This window comes from Phoca vitulina, unplaced genomic scaffold, assembly GCF_004348235.1.
Source record: "Phoca vitulina isolate PV1807 unplaced genomic scaffold, GSC_HSeal_1.0 scaffold4, whole genome shotgun sequence".
In the NCBI taxonomy this organism is placed as follows: Eukaryota; Metazoa; Chordata; class Mammalia; order Carnivora; family Phocidae; genus Phoca; species Phoca vitulina.
Window position 1 is genome coordinate 49,387,226 of NW_022589707.1, and position 12,291 is coordinate 49,399,516.

A 12,291-nucleotide genomic window follows, 5' to 3' on the forward strand; every position below is an offset into this window, starting at 1 on the left:
GACTGGTAAGGACAAAGGAAAGTTTCTGTCAAAGTTCAGGAAGACAGGGACTGCGCGGGGAGCAGTTTCAGATCATATTTAACCCCATTCGCGGAGGGACCCGACCCTCCGCATGCTCCTCGGTCGCTGCTGGGCAAAGGAAATGCGAGAGGAAAGTTTTTCTACAGGACATCTGCCGCCTTGTCCCCGAGACGCGCGAGGTCCGCAGCGCCATCAGTCAAAGGCTCGGTCTCTGCGGGTCTCGCTCCACCCCAGAGTCGGCCCACCCCGGCGTGCGGCGGAGGACGAGCGAACTCTGCGGACGCGCGCGCCGGATCCCGGGCTGGCCCTGCGCTGGGCCCCGTCTCCACTCCCGGCAGTCCCAAGTCCGCCTGGGAACCCAGCTTTGGAGGCCTCACCGCCGTGGCCGAGTGGGCCGCGAGGCGTCCGCCTCCACTTCCCCACGCGCCGGCGCCATGGAGACGGTCACGAGTCGCCGGCGGCTCCTGCGCTCACCAATGGGAGCGCACGTCGCAGAGAGACGCGGACGTCGCTCTTCCAAGATGGCGGCGCGTCCGTCGCGAGCAGCCGGGCCGGGGGGAAGCCAGCAAAGCCGAGTAAAGCCGCCGCCCGGGAGAGGACTGAAGGAGCTGTTTCGGCCGTTGGCGGCGGCTCGGGCAGTTTTCGCTGCTGCTACGGCTGTTGCCATGCGGCGAGGCTAGGGAGGAGCTCACTTCCCCGGGGTGTAATAATGTTAACAGAGGTAAGCGGCGACGGCGGCCAGTGTTTACCTGTGAAATGGGGAAGGGGCCGGCGCCAGCTCTTCCGAGAACATCATTTCTCCCGCCCGCGGGCCTGACCCTCCGTAGCGGGCCCCGGGGCCCGAGGAGCAGCGGGGATCCTACAAGTGCCCCTATGAATAGGAGCTGTGCTGACTCAACAGAGTCCCGCCACCTCCGGCTGCTGTGCCTCTTCTTTCGCAGTTGCCACTTGACCGTCGCCCGTGGCACTGGTCACCCTCCTGCTGTCGCTGCCTCCTAACTCATCGCTTCCTTCGTGGTGTCCCCTTACACGCTGCTCTGTGGCAGCGTTGGTCTCTCTGCATTGCTGCTGGTTCCTGTTCCCCTACGGTTTGCCCGAGACCTCCCTTCTCCGGTCCCGGCCTCCAGGGCCCTCCACCTCCAAGCTCAGTCAGCATCCTGGGTTTGTCACTTGGCCAGACCGGTTTTTACCCACCCCCTACTTTGCCTACTTCGTGAAGTGGACCTTCTTTCTCAAGCGACACTTGAATAGCCCAGTTATATCACCGTACCCCCTCCCCACCCCCACACCCTGTCACCTTTTTGAATCGTAGGAATCAGAAAGTTCAGTTTAGCATCTACACTCTTGATTTGCTTAAGGCTCCCTTGGTACCCTTTGTGGAACAGTTTTTTTTTTTTTTTTAAACTTGAACCTGAAATGGAAGTAGGGCAACTATGACTAGCCAATCAGTGTCCCTTTTCTAGTGCCTCATGTCCATTGCAAAAAGCAGACTTTTTGAAGAAGTAGAGTTTGCCTTTACTAGCAATACTTTAAGAGCAAGAACTAAATTGGTCTAATTGGATACTTGACCCAAGTTAACACAGTTATGTGTAGTGGTATATGCTGGTGTAGGCGTCATTGAAGATAAATTCTGCAGCTTGTGGATTTGAGGAAATGTCTTAGAAGCTACTTGCTTGAAGTCCTTTGAAGGTTCCCATGTCAGCTGTCAGGGACTAGTTTGGGCATCTTTGTGGGCTGAGTTAAAGATAGGAAACAATTTTAATGGTCAACAGGAAGTATTCCTACCTGGGCCGAAAGGAAATAAAATCGTTTGTAGATGAGTGGCTTTTGTTGTGTTAAAATGTGATGAAAAAGGATTTACTTGCCTTTCCAATTTGATAAACCTCTGAGGAAGTTCACACTTTGGTATTTGCACTTGATCTGCGCACAGAGCCTCGGCTATGTCTCTGGTAAATACTTACTGGTTGATTGTAATTCATGAATTCCTTACTTCTAGTAGTTTGTAGCTCACTTAATACTTCTTTTTTTTTTTTTTTTTTTAAGATTTTATTTATTTATTTGACAGAGAGAGACACAGCGAGAGAGGGAACACAAGCAGGGGGAGTGGGAGAGGGAGAAGCAGGCTTCCTGCTCAGCAGGAAGCCCGATTTGGGGCTTGATCCCTGGACCCTGGGATCATGGCCTGAGCCACCCAGGCGCCCCTCACTTAATATTTCTAAATTTCACATATTTTTCATTCCTGGAGTTTATTAAATTCTCAGAGATTATGATATATCATAACTTTCTGTTGTCATTAGCAGTATTAGGTTAAAAAAAAGATCTGAGTAGCGGAAGTTGTATTTTTACCTTCAGTGTGATATTTTGGTGAGAATAATTAGCCTTATAATAAGTTTCAGTGGAGTCTTTAACGTGTGATATTTTATGACATGATCTTATGATGAAACTTGGCTTAGGCTAGCATGTTTTAAAGAGTTGTAATGCTATCACATGAGCTCATTGTCTGCTAGTAAAATGCTAGTGCCTTGATTTGGAAGGACTGTACCTTCTAAGCTTCTGTATTGTAAAATGATTTTGTGTTTCAGTGAAATATTTTAAATAGTAAGTCATTGATGCCAGTAAGATGTACTGTAGTGCTTTGTGTGTGTTACTGGTGCAAAGCTTGTAAGTGGCCGATCCAGGTTTCCCACCTTGGCAGTCCCTTCCGAGTCCATTCTGTTAACTACTACGAAGGCCCAGATTAAATGGTACTTGGATTTTATCTTTGGTTTTTAGTAGTCATTTTATAGATTAGAAAACTGAAGCCCAGAGACTGGTCCAAGGTCAACATTTATTAGTTGCAAATGTGAAACTTGAATCCCATCTCCTGACCTAGTACAGAATTCTGACTGTATAGCTTTCAGTGAGTAATTTTCAGCTCTCTTGATCGATTTTATAATACACTACTATCTTTTTTTAAAAGATTTTATTTTATTTATTTGAGAGAGGGAGAGAGAAACAGCATGAGACGAGAGAGGGTAGGGGGTTGGAGGGAGAAGCAGGCTCCCTCTGGAGCTGAGAGCCCGATGCAGGACTCGATCCCAGGACTCCGGGATCATGACCCGAGCTGAAGGCAGTTGCTTAACCAACGGAGCCACCCAGGCGCCCCTAATACACTACTGTCTTGTCTGAATATTGTCAGTAGGTAAACTGAGAATTATTACTTGAGAAAGACTTTTTACTTTACCTTAGCTTTTTGTTTCTAATGCTCAGAAATAGTCCGTTTTGAAATATATTAGAAAATTTTACTCAATATTGGTTACTAAAAAATTAATAGTGTGGGACTCCGTTTTATTGCTTCTCCTCGTTCTAACGTAGATCAGGAGATATTAGGGGAAGTGATTTAATTCATGTTAGATCTTAAAATATATAATGATGAGCTATGTTACAAAAGAATCTCTTGTTCAACAAGCAGACCCTGTGCTCAGAAAGTGGTGAGTGGTACTATCTGCTTGGTTCTTTGACATCTCAGCATTGAGGTAGGAGATACTGTCCTCGATAGCCAGATGAGACGACTGAGAGTTAAAATAGTTTGCTTAAAATTATGTAACAGGTGGTGGAACCAAGAGTCACACCTAGGTCCTTTTATTCCACATTGTGTGCTGTTTTTGTGGCTCAGTGTGGAATGCATCATTAATTTTCTTTTGTAGCTGATAATCATCAGTAGAGACTATTTTTAGGTTTAAGTTTTTTTTTTGAACCAGGATGAGGATGCCAAGTATATAGATACATAATAATAACAGTAATGATAAACATGCATATGAAACTTCAGTTTTGCATTTTGTCAAAATAGGTCTTTGAAACCTTTACAGAAATGAGAAACTATGCAAGTGATCAATTAAGAGCCATCTTAAGTTAATGGAAAAATTACCTAGTTGAGCAAATTAATATGTATATTGAACTTTGAAACCTGTGATATGATAGATAAGTGTGAATTGAAAGTACAGCCCAGTAGGTCCTCTTGCCCCCCCCCCTTTTTTTTTTCTCTCTAAAGGGCAGGTAACAGTTTTCGATTTAAACTTTTTGGCTTTAATTTGTATTATTTTCATTATCAATACAAATGAAATATTTAAAAGACTTGCTAGCCATATCCATGTGTCTTTTACATTTTCCACATAGGGATGACAGATTTGTTTGTTTTAAATGTCTAGTTAATCTTTTTCCCCTTCTACTGTCTTTGCCCCTGTTAGGACTTCTTCTTCTTAATGTTACTCCTATTTGTCAAAAGTATACTTGAAAATTATTTGTTTAATACCTATTCATCCTCCACTGCTCTCTTTTTAAAAAAAAGTATAAATTTACATATATCAGAATTAGGGTATGGGATGTTTACTTGAGGATTTGTTTCAGTTAATCTGAATTTTCGCATCATTAGAATATAATGAAATACATTAGGATATAAAGAAGTATTTATCAATGGATTTTCTTTAAACACATTTTTAAACTTTTTTTCAAAAGCTATTAGGGTTATGATTCTGAGCATTTATTATTACAGAGAACTAAAGGTATAGAAGATGTAGGAAAATATGTTGAATTTAAACCAGGGCTGTGGTATACTCTGGAGGTTGTTTTTTGCATAACAAGCAGTTACCAGCCCGTTGACATTTGTCTTGTGCTTTCAAAAATATGTAGTAAAACATTGTAGCTGTTTAAGCTTAATAATTCGGGTTGTGTGCAAATGTGAGGCATTAGTAAATGTTAAATAAAAATGGTTTATATTTGTGTTAAGTCACTGCCACCCAGATTTATTGGTTTTTATGTATTGACACTAATTGTAGCTCTTGTGGTTAACAAGATACAGATGGGAAAAGGCGGACTCTAGCACTTTTAGAAGTCCCAGATTAATAGTTGTTAAGGGAATAAAATTTTGTGTTTCAAATACGTTTTATAGATATTTGCACAAAGGAAGTTTGTTCTTTCGGGATTTTTCATAGCTTTTGATAGGTGATTTGCTCTCAAAGGTGATAGAGTTTGCATTCTATTGCAAAATTGCTTAACCATGTGATGGGTAATTTTATTTGTCAGTTTAACTGGCCATAGGGTGCCCAGATTTAACAGTATTTCTGGGTGTGTCTTTTAGGGTGTATCTGGATGAGGATGAGATTAACATTTGAATCAGTGGACTCTTTAAAGTAGATTGCTCTTCCTATTATGGGTGGGCACTCTCTAATCCCTTGAGGGCCTGAATAAGAACTACAGGTAGAGGAAGGAGGAATTTGCCCTTTTTTCCCCTCTGCCTTACTACTAGAGCTGGGACATCACATCTCATTTTATCTTCTTCCCTTGGACTGGGATTTAAATCATTGGTCCCCTGGTTCTCAGGCCTTTGGACTGAATTACCACTAGTTTTCCTGGGTCTCCAGCTTTCAGATGGCAGACTGTGGGACTTCTCAGCCCCCATAATCATGTGAACCACTCCTTCATAATAAACCCCCTTAAAAAAAAAAAACTATTATTTCCTATTGGTTCTGTTTCTCTGGAGAACTCTAATACAGATAATACAGAGACTTAACAGAGTTTCTTGTGTGTCTCTCTGGGAAATCCTGAGATGTGATGAGTTGTGCAGCAGGGAAGGGTTTTGGGGGCTCTTTTTAACACACTCTTGCCAATAAGAAGTGTTTAGTAAAAAATTATGCCTTGCTTTTGTTAATATATTTGTTAAGAGAAATATTCTTGGGATGCGTTAATCTTTAAACTACACGAGCTGTTTTTTAAATGATTAATGATACTGTAAAGGCTTCTAACCAGAACAAGAATCATAGCTCCATTGGCACCTAAAGGATGTTAGGAAGTAGGAAAGAGATTTTATAAGGGGAATGGAAGGACATTACTGTCTAGAATGGGGCTGGCTGCTAACTGTACACACAACATTGTTTAGCATCTTTTGATAAACCGAGTTGAATATTGCCAACCATTTCTCAAGAATTTTAAATGGGTGGGGCACCTGGCTGGCTCAGTTGGTAGAATGTGTGATTTTGGATCTCAGGGTTGTGAGTTTAAGCTCCATGTTGGATGTAGAGATCACTTAAAAATAAAAATAAAAACGGGACGCCTGGGTGGCTCAGTCATTCAGCGTCTGCCTTCGGCTCAGGTCATGATACCAGGGTCCTGGGATCGAGCCCCACGTCAGGCTCGCTGCTCAGCCAGAAGCCTGCTTCTCCCTCTCCCTCTGCCCCTGCTTGTGTTCCCTCTCTCGATGTCTCTCTCTCTTTGTCAAATAAATAAATAAAATATTAAAAAAATAAATAAAAATAAAATCTTAAAAATTTTAAAGGGCCTTTGATTTATTTTTTCCCCTTTTGATTCCAGATTTTCCGAGTTTATAAATAATATTCATAAATATTTTCATTATATTTTATTAATCTAGCACACATATACTCCTTGTTCATCATTCCTGATCAGTAGGTTGCTAGCTAGTTGATAGAATTTCAAGCAAAAGCAAATATATGTGACATTTTAGTTACGCCCTACAACTTTATATTAAACATGTCTTCCATTCAGTATTTTGAAATATTAAAATAGAGGTTTTAGTTTTTCATAACTATCCTTGGGAGTCCTAGATAGGGAGATATCAGTGTATATGACTCTGGTGTTTGGATGGATTGTTCCAAAGTTTGTTGACCAGTTTTCCATAGACATTGATAAAAAAATATTTTCTTAACTAGTCTACGTATGTTTATGATTAAAAGTGTTATTATGTTGGGTGCCTGGGTGGCTCAGTCAGGTAAGCATCTGCCTTCGGCTCAGGTCAGGATCCCAGAGTCCTGGGAATCAGTCCCACATCTGGCTCCCTGCTCAGCGGGGAGTCTGCTTCTCTGCCCCTCCCCTGGCTCATGCCCGCTCTCTCTCACTCCTGTCAAATAAATACAATCTTTATAAAAAAATAAAAGTTACATTAATTGCTACAAGTTTATGAAATTATTTGGGAAAATACAGAATTAAATTTGGGAGAAGAACTAAGAAATAAGTAGAAATGTTTGTAGTTTTAAAGATTAAAGGTAGGGACGCCTGGGTGGCTCATTCGGTTAAACATCTGCCTTCAGCTCAGGTCATGATGCCAGGGTCCTGGGAGTGAGTTCTGCATCCGCCTCCTTGCTCAGTCGGGGGGAGTCTGCTTCTCTCTGCCACCACTCTTCCCCTGCAGCGTTTGTGCTCTCTCTCTGACAAATAAATAAATAAAATCTTAAAAAAAAAAAAAGATTAAAGGTATTGGTTATATGTCATAAGGCCACTGGAAAACCTATTTGCTTTTCATCTCTTTATGTAGCAATTGCCAGCATATATATAGCTTTTCACAGCTTACTTAGGTTTAGTCTCATTTCTAGTATAACTGTGGAATGAAGAGAAATCTCTTAAAGGGAGAAGAAAAAGGTTATGAGAGGATGTTTGCTTCAGGTGGAATCAACCAAGCTGTGTTAGCTGAGTAATAATGGAAAAGGACGAGCTTTTGGAAGAGGAAGAAAATAGGTTCTATCATGGGGAAGTTTTCAGTGCTGATCACTCAGTAGCTAGCCATTTGGGGGTGAAGCTAAGTGACTTTATGGCATTCCCTGAGTGAGGGTCTCAGAGTATGGTTTTTACAATGTGTTTTGAAATTTTGTGGTTTTACAGACCATTAAGTGTCCTCTCTATTGATGTTAATCTGAAATTGACTTTCTATTTCTCAGGTTTAGTTGTTTTTTTTTTTTTGCCTTTTTTTTATTATTATGTTACAACACTAAATATTGAATTGTTATGTTACAACACTAGATCTTGAATTAATGCAAGTGGACAGCTTTTAAACTATTTTACCTAAAAAAGGGGTTAAAATTGAGTGAATAAATAGGCTGGACTCATGGTGGTGATGCATCCTCATGTCTATCAATAAATTACACCTACCACAGTAGTGAGGCAACAGACAAATAATCTACATGTTAAGTAGTATAAGGATGAGTCCCGACTTCACTTATTTATGATGTGACATTAGGGAAGTTGTTTGAAATTTTTGAGTCTTAGTTACCTTGTTTATAAAATTGGATAATAGCACTTCCTAGCGGCTCTCATATTGTTGTGAAGATCAGATAAAATGATAGAGTACAACTTTGTAAATTGTCAATCATTATACAAGTATTAGTGGTTAATACATCAAGTTCTTTTTCTGTATGCCTTGCACTGATATGAATCCAAGTCCTAGGCTCCATCTAGCTTTATGGCTCATTGGCTTCTTAGTGAGTGGATGGATGGATCCCCGGAGAAAGAGGGTGCCTCCTGGCTATTGGTGCATAGGGGGAGGCAGAGAATAGATTAAAAGAAGTGAAAGGAAAAAAAAAAAGTAGACTTAGAGCCTGTCTTGCAAACTAGTAATGAGGTTAGTTTCCTGTGTAGTTGGTAAACTGATTCCAAAGCATTTTTGAAAAAGAAGTTCTAAAAAATATTTTGAAAAAGGTTACTTAATTTGAGGGTTAGCAGTCATTTCTACATATTAAATATTTGTGGGAAAAGAAATCTTTTAATCAACCCTGATAAATTCTTGAAAGGAAAACTTGTTGTTTAGGATAATTTCCATAAGGCTTTGGTTATAACTTGCACTAGAGATTAATTTTTGTGGTTTAATTTGTTCACCAAACACAAATTCACCTACTGTGTGGTAGGCACCTGAGAAGTTCTGGTGCTGAAGCAGTGAGTCAGATCTGAAACCTGCCCTCAGGAAGTTCACTATCAGAGCTAAATTGTGCCAGTTTGTCAATCATTCAGCTGAAGCCTTGAGGTCTTTTGTCAAAATAAAACAGATAACATAATTAAAGGATGAAAAATTAAGCGGAAGAAAAGGTTGGAGTATGTAATTAAAAGGTAATTACTTGCATTAGCTTTATAACTCCAGGTAAAACTACCAGTTTGGATGAGATGGCAGCTCTAAAATGAGTTTCTCCTTGCTATTGAAGAGTCAACCCATCTCTCCTGTCTGTATTTGCTTCAAGCTAATTCATAATAAATGAAAAAAAAAAAAAAAGAAAACAGAGAGGCAAAAAAATCTGTGAATTTGTCATGTTCTTTGTTTTTGTTTTTTTCCTGAAAAGACTCTTTAAATCTCCATAAGGGGTCTACCATAGTCTACTGAAGGATCCAGCTGAATTCTGTTACCCTGATGAAAGTAATGCTTAGTCTCCACCCTCATCTATTATATATTCATTTATATGTTTATTTTGTGTTTCTTCCTTACTGATTGCAAGCTCCTGAAGGTGGGGCTCACAGTTGTGTTCCCAGTTCCTGCTCCTCATTAAATATCTTTTGAGGGAATGAATGTTAAATATTCTTTTCAGTAAGATTAAGGTAAAAGTGAAAAATAATTAAGACAACAATTGTCTACCATAAATTAATGCTATCACATTAATTACCTTTCAAGGATTGGTTACTATCAGTGTCCATTAGATAGTTTTTAATAGGATACTGTGGTTGAATATTGTGTTTGGGATCACAAAACAGAAATTTGACCAAAAAAAGCTGAACACCAGACTTTTCTTTAGAATGTTTTTCTGTCTTAATTTTTCTTACAGGTAAAAATATGGTTAGATTGATCTTATTTTCATATGACCAATTACAAATGCAAGAACAACTTAGATTTTATCTTGTATATCTTAATACTTGATTTTTATTATGATTTTATGTGTACTACTTAAAATTTGTATTCCTGAGCTAGATAAAACTTCGTTTCTCACAGTACAATAATGCTGATTTTTGTGGTGTTTTGTTGAGTGTTTCACAGTTTGTATAACCTTTAATGCTATCTTGAAAGTCTTCAAGTTTGAAGAAAAATTTGGTCATGGGTTTCAAAAAGTTGGAAATTTGGGGGGTACATTTTCAAGGAGGGCAGCTGCTACCATAATCTCTTGACTAAAAAGCCTCTCTGTGTCATTGTTAGAGACAGAACATTGTTAGATCATTTCAAGCCATCTACAGTTCCATTATAAATTCAGAAATGGTATGTACCAGAAAAGTTCAATGAAACAATTCTGTGTTCAGCTTTGAAAATTAAACTGGTTTATGATCTTTAAGTTAGTACCAGACACTTTATATACATCATCTGGAATAATTTACTGTTGTTGGTTTATTGCACTGTTTTCTCCCAATTTCCTGAGGAACCTTTTTATCTGATGCATCTGTGAAATCCCCAGTCTTGCTTTTGCTTTTCACTGGAGCTCTGCATGATTGGAGAGTCCTTGGATGTTACTATGCTTAAACCTGAATTGGTTTTGCTCCTGGAACCCTGGAGCTATTTTTAGCCTGGCTATGGTTTGGCACTAGAGAGTGTGTGATTCTTTGTATTGTGACTTTTAAGGCTAGAGTTGAGTGACAACGTGCATGTGTGGAGAATGGCTTTTGGATTCACTATCATTTGAGGCTTGGAAATTATAAAACTGATTGAAGTTGTGCCGTGTTAATGGAAGAATTAAATATGAAATAAAATTCATCTCATTTTAGTTATTACATAAATTTTGGGCAGGAGTTGGTCTGATTTTAAGATATGTGTTATCCAGTGTTTCTTTAAGTCATAATATTGTACTTTAGATTAGTTCTTGATGTGTCTTCTCGAGTTTATTTGAGATGGTATATTTTTCTCAGGGTATTTAATCAGACTGCAGTTATTAATATAACAGCTATTTTTATGCCCGATGTTAATTACTAACATCTGACACATTTTCTTTTTTTTTTTTTTTTTAAAGATTTTATTTATTTGACAGAGAGACAGCGAGAGAGGGAACACAAGCAGGGGGAGTGGGAGAGAGAGAGAAGCAGGCTTCCCGCCGAGCAGGGAGCCTGATGCGGGGCTCCATCCCAGGACTCTGGGATCATGACCTGAGCTGGAGGCAGACGCTTAATGACTGAGCCACCCAGGCGCCCCTGACACATTTTCTTGAGGTAGCACCTAAGTGCTCAACACTTAAACCTTTGGAATAGTCGAATCCTGGTCAAAGCAGAATAAGAGGAGATGGGATGGGGGAGGTTGAAGGCAGCTTGAAAGGTGTAACAATAAAGAAAAAAACCCCTGAAATATAACGTATTTTACAAAGAGTGGGTATGTTGTTACATAAAAATTTTAGAAAAATCAATTAGGTTTCAGAATATTTTATAATTTATTAAAAGTGTGTTTTATGAACTAAAGCTCAGCAAGTTAATGTCTGATAACTCAGAATATTGAATCAAGTAATAGGCACTAATGCAAAATTTAGTGTGATTATCTTTGTACTGGGGCGCAGAGTGTTAGTCATCTTTTTTCTACCTATCTATAAATCTTTATATACGTACATATATGTATTTTCTAATCACAAATTGAACATTCTAATTTCTGAAGAGTGTATGCTGAAGATTAAGAGCGATGGCTGGTGTCAGATTATTTGGATTTGAATCAAAGTTTTGTCACTTCAGAGCATTTTGACTTTGGAAAGTTATTAACTTTTTTGAACCTTAGTTTTCTCATCTGCGTGACTGTAAATTAATGGTACTTACGCCAGTAAGTATTAAGTGAAATGACACGTTAAATCCTGTGAATAATGTTTCCCACAGTAACATTCAGTAAATACTAGGTTTTATTATTTCTTCAGATGTAAATAGCAAGTAATTTATTTTCATAACTTAGAATTTAGTGTTTGAAGTTGTTTTCTGTGTTCTTTGTTTCATAGTGGAGGTTTTAAAATGTCAAATAAAACAAAGAAGCCCTCTTTGACCCAGATGATCTAATTCTTCCCTTTCTGTCTAAGTTTTTACTAACTTTCTAATTTATGTATTATGTTGAGAGCTAGATTTAGACTGAATTTCAGGAGGAAATCGAAGAGGTGATACCTGTACAATATGAATTGGTCATAACTAGAACTTTTGACTAACCGGTATATCTCTTCTATATTAAAGCTTTTACTGCAGGTGAGTGAAAGGGAAAAAGTGTAGTACAATTTCATATTCACTGGCTTTAAAAATGTCAGTGTTACATAGTTTTCTGTTATGAGAAGTACTATGATTCTTGTCATTTTGATAAAGTTTTACGTAAAGTAGCTTTGAATTTATATAAGCTCTTCTTTTGGATTGTTCCTTTTATAGGGAATAGGCGAGGAATGTAAAAATCCTTTGTTTAAAAAATATATATAGTGGCGTGATTTGTATTAGTATTGTGCAGTGAGTTAAGGAAAGGACTGAGGGCTATGTTATTACAAATAAAATTTGTACTTACAAGTCTAAATAATGGATACTAAGCATATACATTAT

General features: G+C 38.8%; 1 protein-coding gene across 2 annotated transcripts in view; it reads left to right on the forward strand.

Annotated features, from left to right (window-relative positions):
• Positions 1-504: 504 nt before the first annotated feature.
• Positions 505-12,291, forward strand: part of SNX13 (sorting nexin 13) — a 123,240-nt gene continuing 111,453 nt past the window's right edge. Inside the window, exon 1 of one of the 2 annotated variants that reach the window (XM_032401993.1) lies at positions 505-742. In XM_032401993.1, the coding sequence (XP_032257884.1) occupies positions 731-742 (12 nt within the window). In that variant the 5' untranslated portion in view covers positions 505-730. The remainder of the gene's footprint in view (positions 743-12,291) is intronic. The other variant, XM_032401994.1, reaches the window with a different exon arrangement.